The sequence below is a fragment of the Pseudochaenichthys georgianus genome, chromosome 24 (assembly GCF_902827115.2).
Source record: "Pseudochaenichthys georgianus chromosome 24, fPseGeo1.2, whole genome shotgun sequence".
Classification (NCBI taxonomy): Eukaryota; Metazoa; Chordata; class Actinopteri; order Perciformes; family Channichthyidae; genus Pseudochaenichthys; species Pseudochaenichthys georgianus.
In genome coordinates, this window is record NC_047526.1 from 27,218,475 (window position 1) to 27,236,653 (window position 18,179).

General features: G+C 41.4%; 1 protein-coding gene and 1 long non-coding RNA gene across 2 annotated transcripts; both read left to right on the forward strand.

Annotated features, from left to right (window-relative positions):
- The first annotated feature begins 4,426 nt into the window (after positions 1-4,426).
- Positions 4,427-6,128, forward strand: LOC139433076 (THAP domain-containing protein 3-like). The gene is made up of 4 exons (XM_071201968.1): positions 4,427-4,505; positions 4,860-4,945; positions 5,326-5,518; positions 5,687-6,128. The coding sequence occupies exons 2-4, from the start codon at positions 4,872-4,874 to the stop codon at positions 5,942-5,944; spliced, it is 525 nt and encodes a 174-aa protein (XP_071058069.1). The 5' UTR covers positions 4,427-4,505; positions 4,860-4,871; the 3' UTR covers positions 5,945-6,128.
- Positions 6,129-8,914: 2,786 nt separating this feature from the next.
- Positions 8,915-12,998, forward strand: LOC139433077 (uncharacterized). Its single transcript, XR_011642634.1, has 3 exons — positions 8,915-9,119; positions 9,418-9,578; positions 11,563-12,998. It is a non-coding gene; the product is annotated as an uncharacterized lncRNA (long non-coding RNA).
- Positions 12,999-18,179: the final 5,181 nt, after the last annotated feature.

The following is an 18,179-nucleotide window of genomic DNA, read 5'->3' on the forward strand; positions in this document are numbered from 1 at the left end:
TCAGGTAAATGTGGGAGCCCAAAGATAACTGTATTTAATTTGTACTGTATTGATTGTATTGCATTGTCATATTACCATTAAAGTAGATTATTGTTAAACGGTTAATTGTATGCTCTGGATTCCTTCCTGTATGATAACCAGCTTGTTAGGGACGCGCAGAGATTTGGAATGCGGACCAGTTGTCCCACAAAATCTCTAACAATGTGGACAACAGAGAAACATATTCTTCATGACCAAAGTTGGAATTGAAATAAAAAAGGAAAGTGAAACTTATGCTCATCACCCTCTTCCTCCGGTCCACATTAATACAAATGATCCCAATACGTATGATTGTATGAACTATGAAAATATCTTAAAATCAATACAAATGTATTTATTATAAACGTTAGTCCTTAACATCTATCACTGTGTATATCACCATTCAAACATCTTTTAAAAGTTGAACAAACCCCACACAGCTCAGTAAAGACTGAAATGTTGACTTTATTTGATCATTTCAGTAAAAACCAACGTTCATATTTCTTTTTTTGATTATAATACTGATGAACGTTCAGAACAAGGCACTTTGGCAACTTACCACATACGTTTTAAAATGCTTAATAAGCGCCGTAACTTTCATGATATAATTTCTCCGTCATAATCGGTTGTTTCCGTGAACGGCCGACTGTTGAGTGACGGCAAATGCTGCGGCCGCAATGCATTGTGGGGCAGCATTTTCTCCTCTCCTTTCGTCAAGGGAGGTCCAGTGGTTCCTAAGCTAAAGGAGGTTATAAAGGAAGTTTGAAACCTCCTTTCCTTTCATTTGGAGAATTGGACTGCTTCTCAGGTCGATTAAATGAAATCCTTGCTTCCCTCACTTGCGTCGTTTTAAGAGCAATGGGACGTCCTTTCCTCCGCAGCGTCACGTGAAGCGACGTCCGTTTGTGATGACGCTGCACAGCTGTTCGTCTGGCATCAGCTAGCTCCGTACCCTAAATGATACATTAATTGAAACAAAACACGGTATAAACTGAGGAGTGAGTCACGTGAGGTTCATGTATTTTCTTCACTCCGCTGGGGTATTGCTCTCATGTCAAGAAGCATCAGATCAGTGCATGCACTGCCTCGTCCAATCAGTGAGCGATACACAGTAAGGGGGCGGGGTGAGTATCTGAGGATTTCATCGGAGGATGGTCTGGTGGTTCCTCGGTTATCGCTCCTCCATGATCGCTCCTCGCTCCTCGATCCTCGATCCTCGGTCCTCCGGCAGAAATAAGAGCCATGGGACGGTACTCAAGATGGCGCAGGCAAATCAACTTCCGGTGAGACCGAGGACCGAGGAGCGAGGAAATGAAAATAGTCGACCTGAGAAGCAGCCTTGGAACGGCACTTAACATGGCTGCCAATGACGTACTTCCGGGTCATTTCACTTGGTTAGGAAGGTTCCTAAGCTAAATGGACTATTGGAACGCAACCCGGGCTGTCCGACTTCAGGCGAGCTTTTTGAGACCTCCCCCGGCTGCGATCGGCTATTCTCGTCTACTTTCGAGGCGAGTCGCAACGCGTCTCAAACAAGCCTATTAACTCGCAGAGATGGCATTTAACCCTTCACATTCCAACAGAAACTGAACAGGCAGATTCGAAGGATTTATTTCTTTGGAAATATTATTTTAAATACAATTAAATCAAGTTATTTTGGTAAAACTAATGAAAAATGTAACAACAAAAAAATATAAAAAATAATATCTACATTTTTCTTTTTATGTTATCAAAATTAGTTTTTAGAATATCTTAGGCCCTCATAGAGGGCCTAGAGGGCCCTGACGGCTCGCCACTGTCATTGATAGATTTGCAATGCCAAATATAAACTGTAGCTATTGTGCATTTGAGAAATAAAGCCTTTCAATCCTCTGAAGTAATAAAAGGTAATTAGATTATGGCAGAAGTGTCTGCAGGTAATGTTTGCCCTGCAGACTGCAGATGTTCAGGTTATGTAACGCGGGTCATCAGTGATATCTAAAGCATGCAGGTGAGCATTGCTGAGCGCTGATCATGAACAATTCTGCGGTCAGAAAAGTTGTCACCTCTCACATGAAGCTTTTCAACAAGCTGTGTCCCGCCTCAGTCTGATGACCCTGCATGTGACAGTTCAGAGCTCTGGGATGAGCTGCGTGTCGCAGAAAATGCTGTCCCGTCACCTTTCCCTCCCGCAGGTCCAACTTCACACCACTGGAAGTTGGCTGTCAATCAAATATTTCCAGGCCATTCAGCGTGAAATGCTGAAGCTCCTGGGCACTCATATTTCTTTCATGGCTGCCACAGATGTTGTGACTATTTCAAGAGCGGATTTGAAGAATTACAGGCTCACTGAAGATGATGTTTAGCAAATAACCTGCCGTTTGTTCATTGTGGCATGGAGAAACTCGACCTTATACCTTACTTCTATCTGCTATGGTATGTAGTAATGGACAAAACCCCCAAATAATACATTTTCTTCAAATATAAAGCAGCTAATGCGTGTGTATTTTGGTATATTTTAAACATGAAACTTTTTTCACATTTTTTCTAGGTTCTGTTGTCCCACTTGCAGGACAAAATGTTAACTTTGTCAACATTATCATAACATTTCCATTAGTCATTCAAGTTCCCAAAAGGATACACCTTTTGCTTTCTTTTTTAGATGTTTTAATAGATTTCCATAACATTTTGTTTGGACCCTTATGGGCCGCTGAAGATGGGACTTTGGAGGTCCTCTGGAGTTCATTGAGCAGCACCAGCAGATTGAAATCTACTCAAATAATATGAAAACTAATAATAAGATTGCTATATTCTACTGCAATTATATAATCCAGCACTTTATCTTTCTAGGTTTTTCTAGGACTTATTGTAAGTCGCTTTGGATAAAAGCGTCAGCTAAATGCAATGTAATGTAATGTAATGTAGGTATCTTTATTACAAATATGTCCTTATTCTATGAGACACACATGCAGACAATTTACTAGGCTGCCCCAGTTTCCTGCATTCATAACAGCACTTGAACAGAGTTATGAAAGGTAAGTATTAAGTGATTTTACTTGAGAGGAGAGACATTTCATAAAGATACAGAGCGAGCGTCTCCTTGATCTCATCTGCTGTCTGGAAGAGAGGAGACTGAGGAGAGTGAAACAAAGAGAAGAACTCATATACAAATCTTAACTTGCCTTCTATTTGGTGTGTGCACTGCAATTGGAGGGTTAAAGCTATTAACCTACATATCCCTATACTTAACTTAAATTAAAATGTCAGTAGTGTCAGCAGTGTGTGGGTGTGTGGAAGGGTAGTGATGTTATGTATTGCACCGAGGCTTCGGAGCGTGTGTCGAGTAATCCCCGAAGCTTTTTGTGAAGCATGTACCGAGGCTTGTATCGTTTTGGGCCAGTGACGTCACCGATGACAAACGAAGCCTCGCTGCCTGTCGATACCACGTGACTGCTTCAGGAAGCGCTTCAGATCGGTTGAACCGTTGAACCACAACGCTCATAATACCCATGGATGTATAATAAGAACCATATTACCCCTCCTGTACCCGGGCCCGGTGACACGATGGAATCAAGAGAGCTCAGACCCTCACTCATATAGAGGTCGGAACATGTCATAAGTAGGCTATAAATAGATACAAGCATAAATAAATGTAGGAATAAAAACATCAATAAATACAGGAATACATATCTTACAGTGTTTTCAAGGAGATTCAGTGTGTGTGCTGTAGCTCAGCCTGAAAGCAGTTGACTCGTGACCGCAGGGTCCCTGGTTCAACGACTGAACAATACGTATTTGTTGTTGTTTATAAAAGCTACAGCTAAATGAGATAATGTAGTTAATAAATGTATTCTTTGATATGGTTTAGCCTTTCTCAGGCTACAACAAGTTTATGAATATTATTAAGGAATACAAATCCCTCTTTGCAATGTTTACCAGCCTCCTTAGGATTTTCAATCACAATCATTAGACTGGAATAAATACAATATTGTTAACATGAAATATGACATATGATTTTATGTTCGTTGTTTAGAGTTATTCTAAGGCTTTACTCAATGGGAACTCGGTATGAGATAGAGCACACTGTTGAGATGTCCAATCTGCCTGTTTTACACACTTTGACCAACAGGGGGGTTTGTGTTCAAATGAAGCCCATGATGAAGCCTCATGAGATGAACCCTTTTGCGAACCAATTGGCTGGAAAGCTTCATAAGGCTTCATCTCGCCATCACTATGGAAGGGTGTTGTAGCATGTTGGAGGGTGCATCAAACCTAACACAGGCAGTAGGCTGAGGTTGCTGCAGCATGCCAGGATCTGAACCAGAGAGTGATCCTTGCAGCTGGGCAACCTTTATACCTTCTTGTGGCTCCGCCTCTAGATGGGCTGGCACACAGAGATATATATAAACACTAGATGGCTCATGGGAGATTTTCCAGCGTTGCTGACCGGCCGCCATCTTGCTACAGTTAACAGTTACTCTGATTCGCGTTATGGTAGCTGTTGTAAGGTGAGTGATCTGCACAAAAATACTCTTAACTCACTGAAATCTTGACTGATTTACAAACGGTTTGGTTTATTATAAACATGATTAGCATGGCTATGATACAGGATGCTTGGACATGTTGAAATTGCAGCATTTCTTTGTGTATGTGGTTGTATTTATTAGCTGGCTAATAACAAGAGGCTGTCAGTGAGACCTAGTATTACAAAGTTGACCCAGCAACTTTACACCAGTGGGAGAGGCAGAACTGCTCTTTCTTTTCAACACAACTTAAGTTACACATGATTTCTTCCAAGTGGTTTGGCTTGTTAAAAACATCTTGCATTATGATACAGGAATTGTCTGGCTTTGTGTTTACAGAAGTACCTGACTATGCCGGACTTTTGTGCAGCCTACTCTAATCACCGCAGTCTGGAAACAAGAACCGGTGGGATCACCTTTCACGTGTAAGATATGACAATATTATGACTAAATTAGGGTAATCGTTAATTACTTAGTGGATGTATGTACATTACAAGTCCTGCTACACAGGATCAGTGGGGCTATGTGAGATAATAGTATTGCAAGATTGTTGTTGACCCAGCCTCTTTATAATATGTTGTTACCATTTCTTTACACAATTATTTAATGTTTCTATTGGACACCTTTTTTATTACTCTTAGTGTGGTTGTCTTATTCTTAAAGTAGGCTATACATACATGCATACATACCAAAAATATGATAATTTCGGTGTGTATTTTTGTCCTACCCTTAATGTTAAAGGAAAGAAGGGAGGAACATGTTGACAATAATTTATATATCTGGCTACCTTTCTCATGTTTTTAAGGTTTCCCAAAACCAAAGAGAGGAGGAGGCAGTGGGAACTTGCCCTAAGAAGGGACGGTTTTGTTTCCTGTGACAGGACACTGCTCTGCAGTGAGCACTTCAGGAGTGAGGAATTTGACCGGACAGGGCAGACTGTCCGGCTTAAAGATGGTGTTGTGCCAACAATATTCAACTTCCCAGCTCATCTTCAAAGGGTATGTGTATCATTGGCCAACAACAATTCAAGGTGTATAAGATTGATATATAAATATGTGATTAAATGTCACACTTTAGTTTTTCTTTCTGCAAGTTTAGGAATAAATAATGTGTTGTGTATTACAGCACATTTTAAACACTCAACATGTCTTTAATGTTTATTTTAGCCGGAAGCAACAAGAAGCACAACCACTTCAAGAAGAGCGGAAGATGAACCTCAGCCTAATGTTGTGAGTATTCTGAATGTGGCCAAGACCAGAGAGATGGTCATTGATTTCAGGAGGGTGAGGACGTCTCCTCTACCCTTGTGCATTCTGGGAGAGGATGTGGCTGTTGTGGAGGACTACAAATACCTGGGAGTGCACTTAGACAATGGGCTGAACTGGAGGATCAACACTGACGCTGTGCACAAGAAGGGATATTAGAAGAAAGATATTAATTTCCATATTACTATTATTTATATATTCGTATATTTTGATATTTATATATTAATGGCGAATCGCTACCACTAGGAGCATATATCGCCACCTACTATGTATTTATTAAATCTTCATGTTCCATGAGACGCAGCACTATGTTCCCCACATATGTTTATGTTTGCTCAGTCTAATAAACCCATAACGGTTGTGAAAGAATACCAAAGCTGAGGCTGGACGATGATTGATTGTTGGTGTGCCATATGTCACCGTGTGTCTTATTGGTTTTGTGTTATACTGTATTTTATTGTGTGCAGCTGGTCCTTATCTCCAAGACACATTTAAAACAAATAACCTTGAAGTCCCATCTCTCTCCCACCTGCTCCTGCTTCCTACATCCCCTCCACACTACACCAAGTTGTTCTTCTTAATAATAATAATAAATTTATTTTGGGGGGCCGCCTTTCATAACACCCAAGGACACATAGGATAGTTTGTTTAAATTGTTCCCTATATTGCATAGGGGCAATATAGGGAACAATTTAAACAGTGGATTTTGTGATATATCAGCCGGGGTGAGACAGACCACAAATGGACTACAGAAGGACACAAAAGGACACATGGTACAGTTTATATTATTCTTGGTCTTTTTTCAATAACATATTTCAAAGGTTCTGGATTTGTTTACAAATCTAGAAACTAAATAGAAAACTAGGATGATATGAAGATCTCATGTCAAAAATAATTGTGATAAATTAGACAGAACTGGCCTGTCTGTGAGCACATTTTATGTTGGTTTGGTTCTTCGGATAAAGGTGTGAATATCTAAATAATATACCAACATATGCTATTGTCATTAGTTGTGTCCCTGTTCTTAAAGCTAAGGCATTGCTAAATTAACAACTCTTGGCTTACAGAGTGGTAACATGAGACCGATTTTTATATATAAATGTATTTTAATTTTATAATTTATTTTAAATATTAACAATATAATAAAATAAATGGAAATATATACACCGGCAAATATTTAATATAAATACCTTGTGTGTGTGTATAGCTATTGCTTTATCTGATTAATGTTATTTTCATATGAAAGTCCATGATTATAAGTATGCAGTATCATAACTACATATTTGATGTTTATAAAAAACCAAACCGTTTGAAAATTGGTTGAAAATTGAGCAAGCTATGGTTATTTAAATAATAAACCATAATGTTATGAATGAGAGAACTCCCTGTAGCAAGATGGCGGCCAAGTGGCAACGTCGAGTCATCTAGTGCAGCGGTCCCCAACCTTTTTTGCGCCACGGACCGTTTTAATGTCAGACAATATTTTCACGGACCGGCCTTTAAGGTGTGGCGGATAAATACACAAAATAAAATGATACAACCAGCATAAAAACTGTGGTATTTTCATAAATATAATATTAAACGTGAATCCACTGTGTACTCGTATGCAACTTTATTATCAGCGACCTCGGAACATCGCACCAACAACATAACATGAGTAACATCCTCTCTGCCTCCTAACACTCTCTTGTCGCTATGGTAACGTTTAAACATGCCTTCAAAATAAGATACAACACAAAAACAAATATAAAGTGCATGAAAAATACAGCTCACCATAACGCTAAATCAGTGGGAGCCCTGAGCTTGTTTCTCTGCAACGAGACGGTCCCATCTGGGGGTAATGGGAGACAATGACACCCGACGTGTGTTGCTTATGTCCAGTCTACTCCGTAATTTTGTTTTGGTTGCTGTCACTGCAGAAAATCCCGCTTCACACAAATAGGACGTCGGAAATGGCAACAGGGTTTTCAGTGCTGTTGTGGCGATCTCAGGGTATTCTGCCGTGACTTTAATCCAGAACACCGGCAGAGTTGTTGTCTCGAACATACTTTTAAGGCCGCCGTCATTTGCGATCTCCAGCAGTTGATCTTCTTCTTGCGTAGACATGCTTGATTCACCTGGTTTGTTGACAAATGCGTCGCGGATCCATTCCTTGGCAGTTCGTGGGTCTTTTGTGGTTGGGAAGTAGCGCTCGAACTCTTTTAAAAGCAGACACAGGTGACACAGGTGATCATCATCTGGGAGAATGAATTGCCCTCAGGAATTGCTTCTGTCCTTCTTGTTCATGCTTTTTTCTTTCAAAATACTCCGAAGGCTTGTCTTTTAATGCAGGGTGCTTGGTCTCCAAGTGGCAGTTTTGAAGGCTTCATTGCCTCATTAGAGAGCCGGTTGCCGCATATTATGCAGAGCGGGCTTGGTGCGCGGGCATCACCTGTCGCGATAAATCCATATTTTAAGTAGGACTCCTGGTATTGTCTGTTAAATGCAGCTTTTTTTTCTTGGAAGTCGTAGGATCTTCTTCTGTCTCCTCACTGGGCCTTTTTCCCTTCGCAAAGAAACTTTCCAAAGATGTTTGTTTTTTACTCATGTTGCTAGCTTGTGGGTTTCATTTTAGCTGCAACGGATTAGCGGCATTGACGGATGTAACAGAGGGAATCCGGTCAGTTTTCAAAATAAAACATTGTTCAAACTCAGATAATAAATAAAACGGAAATAATGTAAGTTATTTATTTTTTCTCTGCGGCCCGGTACCAAATGACCCACGGACCGGTACCGGTCCGCGGCCCGGGGTTTGGGGACCCCTGATCTAGTGTTTATATATCTATGCTGGCACAAACAGGCCGACACTCCCAGTACCTGCCAGAGGACAGCAAGGCAGGGAGCACCAATAGAGAGGCGAAGTCCCTCCCTTTCCGGGAGCCTCCATGGGACCCCGGAAGCGTAAAATTATACATTGAAGTCAATGGAGAGAGAAAAGTTATCTTTTGATCCCGTTTGAATTGTGCCACGAATGACACATATGATGTTTGTCAATTTAAAAGAATATTTTGCAAGTCAAAAAAATAAAAATGTGTCGTAAAACTGTGAAGTTACACATTTTTTTGTGTGAAACCGCTGAGTGAACTACAGGTCTCTTGGTCTCGCACAATATGCGTCACCATCACAAAGACGGCCGTCACGTTAGCAAATTTCACCTGTTTCTTTCAGAATGAGAATAAAAGTATAAAATGAGGTGAAAATCACTACAAGTCTGGACACGTTGAGAGCTGGACATACACGAAAGGGGAGTTAGTCGGTTCTGTAAGAGCAGCGGGACCGGCTTTACAAGATGTTGGTGAGTAATATGAGTGCAATGTGTAACGTTAATGTCAGCTAGCTAACATTAGCTAACAAGGTACACTAACGTGTTTTGTTTTAGTAACTAGTTTTCTCCTTAAGAACTTCGTGGTCTCTGTGTATGCTGTGGATAACATTAGTGTTCACAAGAACAAGGTACACTCCCGTGTTTTGTTTTAGTTGCTCTTCAGATTGAAGCGGCCAGTTTTATATCGACTATACTGGATATTCTATACTGTATGTGTGATCTCCTTTTACATCTCGTTGTGTCATTTGAGTTTATTTGCTGTGTGTAGATTCAAGGATTTTGGTGACATGAACATGACCATCGCGGAGGAAGTCCAGTTACCATCCTTCTGTCTCCGTGAGGAGGGTGCAGGGGCGGACTGGGACTTCAAATCAGCCCGGGACTCTCGACTGGCCCACTTCGGTACCGCCGGCCCACACGGTGCCGCAAGTAAATACCGCTAGTAAATTGTCGACGGGGGGGTGTGCTAGTGACTTACCGCAGAGGTAGACATTAAGGGTAAAATGGACTTGTATTATAACTGGCCCCACCATTGTAACCACTGGCCCGGAGCATTCGTCCAAAAACAAATCGATTAATAATGAAGAAAATTAACACATTTGTTGCAATAGTAATTTATGCACTAACTACATTACTACTTGTACTACAACATTTGAATCATCAGTTCTTCCTCATTTTCCTCAATTGTTCATATTTGGTTTATTCAAATAATGATATTGTGGTCATTGTTAAAAGATGTCTGCAATTATTATGAGATTATTATTTGTATAATGCACTTTCTACCTTCCTGTCATTAGGAGTTAGACATGTAATGGCTATATGTAATTGATTTGATTAGAACCTTCATTATCCTAAACTGGTGGGACATTTCGCCAATACCTTTATATTGTCTACTCTTCACTTACTTGTCAGCATAGGTCGGCATTGATGTACAGAGCCGACAGAAGACCTTGTTTATATTGGCATCATATTGAGATGTGCAGCCAGTGACGCGTCCTGAAACCAGGAAGTAAGCTGCTGGTTCCCTCCACAAGGGTTTTGGAAAATAGCTGGAAATAAGGTCTGTGGAAAACAAACCTGTTTGATAAATGCATGTTTAGTTCAGCCGGATAATCTCCACATGTCTACCCTACTTTTATAATTTTCGAATCATAAATCTAATCGATAGATTGTAAAAGGGTTTTAGGACGCGTCACTGCACCACTAGAAGCCAACTCCATCGATCAAGCTGAAACTTTCTCTCCCTCTTCTTCTCATGATCCCTGTCACTCTCCTTTAACTCCTCCGGTGACTTTCTTTTATTTGAAGATTGTTTTTTGCCCGGCGCTTGGCCGGTTACCGCTGGTATTAAAAAATGTTTTGGCGAAATAGTGAAAGAGCGCTCTGCCGCTCACGGGAGCCTGCTCGCGCAGCACTCCGCAGCAAACAGCTGTTTGCTTTTCACCCAACAACGACAACTGACTCACGGAACGCTATGTTGTAGCGTTGATATACGAAACAATTTAACTAAATTGCTAGTCAAAATACCAATACCACAGGAAAAAATGTTTAAAGCAATATTGTTAGTGGCCCGAGCGGGCAAGTGGAAAGTACGTTATGCTGGCCCGGGGTGTCTAAATGGTGCTTCCGGGCCAGCGGGCCATTTAATATCGAGCCCTGCCGGTTACCGACCGGCCCACATCGTCTGACCGGCCCACTTCAGTACCGGCCCATCGGGATTCGTCCCGAACGTCCCGATGGCCTGTCCGCCCCTGGGAGGGTGGGTCATATATCACCCATACTGGCACCAGTCCAAGGGCAGCTGCACATCACAGACCGAAGTCTCTGCTACTTTGTTGTGTGGACCACGAAGGAGGCGATCATCATCCCCATCCCCAAAGACCCTGCATGGCATGGAAATCTCCTCCTCCTGGAACAATTCTACACCCAGCATATGCTCCCTGTGTTGGCCAGTAGAGAGGAGGACATTTAAATAAACATACTCTTAACACCCTCAGACTCTGCGTTGTGTTCCGTATGTGTGATGGGGTGTTATGCAGAGGGGAGGAAAACAGGACACAGCAGATTGGGATTGTGGTGGAGACGCTGAGCAGTTATTTAATTGTTGCATGTAATTATTATTATACTGCGTGCTTCTTAGTTATTCCATCTTTTGCTGTAACATGGATCTGTATGTATATTTACTTGTTATCTACCACACTTCCTTCTACATCATACACCATCATTATACATGATGGTGTATATAGGATATATATATTTGTATACATTACATATCTGTAAATTGTATAATTTAATTTTTCGTATTTGGGATTGTTGGAAACGTCTTTTTGATCTCTCTGTCTATAAACACAAAATGAGTAAGATTGACAATAAATTTGACTTTGAAAAATATATATATTCTTTATGAAAATAGTTGACTGTTGGAGAAATGAATCCAAATGAAACGTTGGACTGAACTACAACTACGCCTTTAAATCTGGCGGAAGGAGGAACCTATTGCGGTGAGCACGTTGTAACTTCCGGTTGTTGTTGTTATCTCCGGGTATCCCGTGTGCCTGTTCTGTTGCTGATAGCTTATTAACTTAAACTTAATCGATCGTTTTAAAACTCTTGATCACGGCAACTGCCTGACGTTGTAATCACACGTTACTACAGCTTAAGCACTCACAACTCTCCTTCTCTTAGCGACTGTAACTCCACAGTTGCCTACACTCTTTTCGGGTTTGCTAACGGTAGCTACTTTAGCTTGATAGCTAGCCATGGCTCTTTCCCCACCTTCTGGTGCTATTTCTTGCTCTTCCTGTCTCATGTTTGGTTACTTCCCGGCCTCCCTTACTGGTAAGGATACATGTGTTAAATGTAGTATAGTTGTTAGGTTGGAGGCGGGAATCATAGCCATAGAAGCCCGGCTCCGCATCTTAGAAAGTAACTCAGCTAAAGTAAAGCCCATGTTAGCATGTGCGGACCGGCAAAGGGTAGCTCCTCTTAGCCGTCCCCCGGCAACTCCCGAGCAGCAGGGAGGCTGGGTGACTGTTCAGAAGGGGCATAACGCGAAACCCGCAGGTCCCCGCCAACCCGTTCACGTATCTAACAGATATTCCCCACTCAGCGAGACACCCGCTGAGAAGCCAACTCTGGTTATTGGTAGCTCTATTATGAGACACGTGAATTTAGAGACCTAAGCCTCCACAGTCACATGCATTCCGGGGGCCAGAGCGGGCGACGTTGAGGCGCATCTTAAACTGCTGGCTAAAGATAAACGTAAATACAGTAGGATTGTTATTCACGTCGGTGGTAATGATGTTCGTTTACGCATTTATCAGAATGCACCAAACTTAATGTGGAGTCGGTGTGTAGTTATGCTAAAACAATGTCGGACACCGTAATCTTCTCTGGTCCCCTCCCCAATCTGATCAATGATGACATGTATAGCCGCATGTCATCATTTCAGCGCTGGTTGTCTTGGTGGTGCCCAGCAAACAATGTGGGCTTCGTAAATAATTGGACAGCCTTCTGGGGAAAACCTGGTCTGATTAAGAGAGACGGCATTCACCCTACTTTGAAAGGTGCAGATCTCATTTCGGCAAACATTTCAGGGCTCTGTGGACGTAATCCATGACAAACTGGAGTTGAGACCAGGAGGCAGAGTCGCAGTCTTACACGCTTCTCTGCGCTCTCTCCTAGGCAGTCACCCATAGGAATCCCGAACCCAATAAAATACCCAATATTAGCGGTGTGTGTGTCTGCCCAAGGACAATTTAAGGTAAAACCTAATAGAGGTGTCATACATAATAACCTAATAAAAGTAAATGTAACAACTACTACAGTGCAACAAAACAGGAAGATTAAATGTGGTCTCTTAAACATAAGATCTCTAGCATCTAAAGCAATATTGGTAAATGATTTAATATCAGATTATAATATTGATATATGCTGTCTCACTGAAACTTGGTTGAGACATGAAGAATATGTCAGCATAAATGAGGCCACTCCACCCAGCCATGTCAACACTCATATTGCTCGAGGCACGGGCCGAGGAGGTGGAGTTGCAGCAATCTTTGACTCAAGTTTACTTATCAATACTAAACCAAAATGTAATTATACCTCTTTTGAAAGCCTCGTTTTTAGGCTTACGCATCCGACCTGGAAAACTTTGCAGCCAATCTTATTTGTTACAGTGTATCGTGCACCAGGTCCTTATTCAGAATTCTTATCAGAATTCTCTGAGTTTTTATCAACTTTGGTTCTTAAAACAGACAAAGTAATTATCGTAGGTGACTTTAATATTCATGTTGACGATGATAAAAATAGCCTTACTGTTGCATTTAACTCTATATTAGATTCTGTTGGTTTCTGTCAGAGTGTAAATAAACCAACACACTGCTATAATCACACTCTCGACCTTGTTCTGACTTATGGTATTGAAATTGAGCAACTATTAGTCGAACCGCATAATCCTGCTTTATCCGACCATTTCTTAGTAACTTTTGAAGTACTGTTACTAGACTACAAAGCATTAGTCAAAAGCTCTTGCAGCAGAAACCTATCTGTTAGTGCTATAGCCACATTTAAGGAAGAGATTCCACCAATACTTAACTCGATAGCATGTCTGCATGTAGGGGAGGAAACTTATACAAAATGTACACCACCCCAAATTGATCATGTTGTTGATAGTGCTATAGATGCGCTGCGAATAAAATTAGACTCTGTTGCTCCTTTGAAAAAGAAGAAAATAAAACAACATAGATTAGCTCCATGGCATAATGCCGAAACCCGCAAAATAAAGCAAAAGTCTAGACAACTTGAAAGGATATGGCGTTCCACTAAACTTGAAGAATCTCGTTTAATTTGGCATATTACTCTCAATGAATATAAGAAAGCATTGCGTAAAGCGAGAGCAGCCTACTACTCTTCATTAATAGATGAGAATAAGAATAATGCAAGATTTCTTTTCAGCACTGTAGCCAGGCTGACAGAGAGCCACAGCTCCATTGAGCCTTCTATTCCCATAGCACTCAGTAGTAATGATTTTATGTGCTTTTTTAACGATAAAATTGTTACTCTTAGAAACAAAATTAATGACCTCTTGCCTTCGACCAGTATAGTGTTATCAACAGCTCCCGGAATCGTAAGTTCTAATATTACACTAGATAGTAAACTAGAATGCTTTTCAGCCATAAGCCTTGAACAATTACATTCAATGATTCTCTCTTCTAAACCATCAACGTGCATGTTAGACCCAATTCCAACTAAGCTGTTGAAGGAAGTTTTTCCATTAATTAGCACTTCTTTATTAAATATTATGAATATGTCTTTATTATCAGGCTATGTTCCACAATCATTCAAAGTAGCAGTGATAAAACCGCTTCTTAAAAAGCACAACCTCGATCCAGAGGTTTTAGCCAACTATAGACCTATTTCTAATCTTCCGTTCCTCTCAAAAATTCTTGAGAAAGCGGTCGCAAAACAGTTGTGTGATTACTTAAAAAACAATGATTTATTTGAAGATTTTCAGTCTGGCTTTAGAACACATCATAGCACAGAGACAGCTCTGGTTAAAGTCACAAATGATATTCTAATAGCCTCAGACAAGGGACTTGTCTCTATTCTTGTTTTGCTCGATCTCAGTGCTGCATTTGATACTATCGACCATGATATCCTATTGCAAAGACTAGAACACTTAGTTGGCATACAGCGAACTGCTTTAGGCTGGTTTAGGTCCTATCTATCTGAACGCTCTCAGTTTGTACGTGTTAACGATGAATCTTCCACGCAAACCAAAGTTAGCCATGGAGTGCCACAGGGCTCAGTGCTCGGACCTATTTTGTTCACATTATATATGCTTCCGTTAGGCAATATTATAAGGAATCATTCTGTAAACTTTCATTGTTATGCGGATGATACTCAACTATATTTATCAATCAAGCCTGATGAAATTAATCATCTAAATAAAATTCAAGACTGCCTTAAGGACTTAAAAACGTGGATGACCTTAAACTTTTTGATGTTAAACACGACCAAAACTGAAGTTATTGTACTTGGCCCGAAGAATCTACGAAACAAATTATCTAAAGACATACTAACTATGGATGGCATTAATTTGGCCTCCAGTGAGACTGTAAGGAATCTTGGTGTTATATTTGATCAGGATTTATCCTTTAACGCCCACATAAAATCAATTTCAAGGACCGCCTACTTCCATCTACGTAACATTGCAAAAATCAGGCATATCTTGCCTCAAAACGATGCAGAGAAACTAGTCCATGCATTTGTTACTTCTAGGCTGGATTATTGTAACTCTTTATTATCAGGGAGTACCAAGAAGTCAATCAAGTCGCTTCAGCTGATTCAAAATGCTGCGGCTCGTGTACTAACCAGAGTTAGGAAAAGGGACCACATTACTCCTGTTCTGGCTGCCTTACACTGGCTCCCTATAGAACACAGGATAGAATTTAAAATTCTTCTTCTCGCCTACAAAGCCCTTAATGGGCAGGCGCCATCTTACCTTAAAGAACTCATTATACCCTACTGTCCTACTAGGGCATTGCGTTCCAAGAGTGCAGGGTTGTTGGTTGTTCCTAGAATCTCTAAAAGTACAATGGGAGCCAGAGCCTTTTCTTATCAAGCTCCACATTTGTGGAATCAGCTTCCAGTTTGTGTTCGGGCGGCAGACACCCTATCCGTTTTTAAGAGTGCGCTTAAGACCTTCCTTTTTGATAAAGCTTATAGTTAGGGCTGATTAGATTCAGCCCCTAGTTTTGCTGATATAGGCTTAGTTTGTCGGGGGACATCTTACTTCTTCCTTCTCTCTGTCTATACCCGTGTACACTCATGTTCCGATTAACCCAGCTTCCCCAAATGTCTTTCTTTTTGGTGTCGATATACGCTGGGATCCGGAGTCATGGATGATCCTGCGGTCCTGTGTCCTGGATCGCGAGCGCTGGATCTTGAGTCGTGGCTGTGGTCCTGGATCATAGGTCCTGGATGGATATCCTTGTGGATTCATCTTCCTATTATACACACATGCATTTCCAAACATTTGGACTACCTATGTTGCAAATGTATTATCTTTTCAATTTACACACGGCATCTATTGCACGTCTGTCCGTCCTGGGAGAGGGATCCCTCCTCTGTTGCTCTCCCTGAGGTTTCTCCCATTTTTCCCTTTAAACTGGGTTTTCTCTGGAAGTTTTTCCTTGTACGATGTGAGGGTCTAAGGACAGAGGGTGTCGTATTGTCATACTGATATTCTGTACACACTGTGAAGACCACTGAGACAAATGTAACATTTGTGATATTGGGCTATATAAATAAACATTGATTGATTGAAATCTCTACGGACTGTTTTTCAGTGGGATGGCAAGTTCCTATCTTTAAACTAGTGCTGTCAAAATTATCGCGTTAACGGCGGTAATTAATTTTTTGTATTAATTGTGTTAAAATATTTAACGCATTTAACGCATGTGCAGAATGGCCCGCCCCATACGTGCCACCAGTGGCAGCGCCAGGGTATGGCTGGGGTAGGCTACATCCATACCAAGAAATGGCTTAGCTCCACCATGAAAAATGATGTTAAAGTAAGCAAAATAAAGTCTGCCAACTCGCGCGGAGTAAATTGCACAGACAGCAGTTAGTAAGACTGATTTCAGTAGCCACGGTTTTGAAAACTTTTGTCACGTAGTGATCGTCTTCTCAATAGAACATCTTTGATAACGGCGTGGTGTTGTTGCAGGAAGTCCCGACGCAGAATACTCTTGCTGTAGTACAGGGCAGAGCCATATAATAGTAATAATATGGCTATGGTACAGGGGTGCACATAACTGGTACGCAGGTTATGTGCGTAATCTGAAATGCGTACCGTCACTTGTGTCACAAAGCGCATTTGCGTACCGACGTACTTGTGAAGCTTTTCCAGAAGGCGGTTAGATCACCGGACGACAGAGTCGGTCTCCGTGTGCACAGACAGGGCTGCTGTTAACGTCGGTCTGTACACTCAAAAAAGTGAACTCTGTGAGTTGTTGAATCTAATGAATGCATCTTTACCCAATTTAATTGATATATCTGAGTTAGCTGTTTAAACCTAGTTGATTTAAGTATGGTCTTCTTAAAATGGATACCTGTTGAAACCACATATGCAGCTTGATTATCTCCAACGCAACACAGCTGTGTACATCTCACGGGGAGCCTCTGCGCATGCGCAGAGGCTCCCCTCAGGGATATATGATTGTCGCGCGGGCTTTTTTGCGGTGAGGAGGACAACACATCCTCACTCCCAGGTCGGCCTATGTTGACGTTATGTCAAGTCCCCTGCCGGCTTTTTCCAACGCAAGGGGGGGGGGCCTTAGCGTCCATTTTCAATGCAAGGGGGGGGGCCTTAGCGTCCATTTTCAACGCAAGGGGGGGGCCCTTAGCGTCCATTTTCAGCTTTCCGGGATGTCCATGTGCTTCTATGGACGCTCATGGAAGCACGGCATTCGTTTGTGTCAACTGCCCTTAAAGGCAATGAAGACACTACACTACCCAGAATCCCCAGCTATCGTTTGGACTACACCATGTGCTCTGTTTGTCGAGCACATGGTGTAGTCCAAACGATAGCTGGTGATAGTCCTCAAGCTCTGTGATTGGAGAGTGTGCTCCGAGGGTTACCGAGCCTCGAACAGCTATTCTGTTTCGCAACATGTTCTCTATGGCACGTCTCTACTGGGAGTTGTAGTTTTAAAAGACGTTTTCGTATTTCCCATAATAAGAAGTTGCCAGTATTAAACTGTGTACATCCCTGGAGGTTTAGGGGAAAGGAAACACTCACATTTAAAACATATAATTAATAAATGGGTGAAAATTGCTGGTGCCCATAATGGGCAGTATTAATATATATACCCACATGCCAGCTAAGGTCAGAAGAGCTTTATTTAACAGCTGGTCTTATGTTTGTGACCCCTCCTGTTGTTAATTGATAACATTACATTACATTAATTGATAAGCCTGAAACATGCACTTGTCAAGGTTCAGAGGCACATTTTGCAAATATGG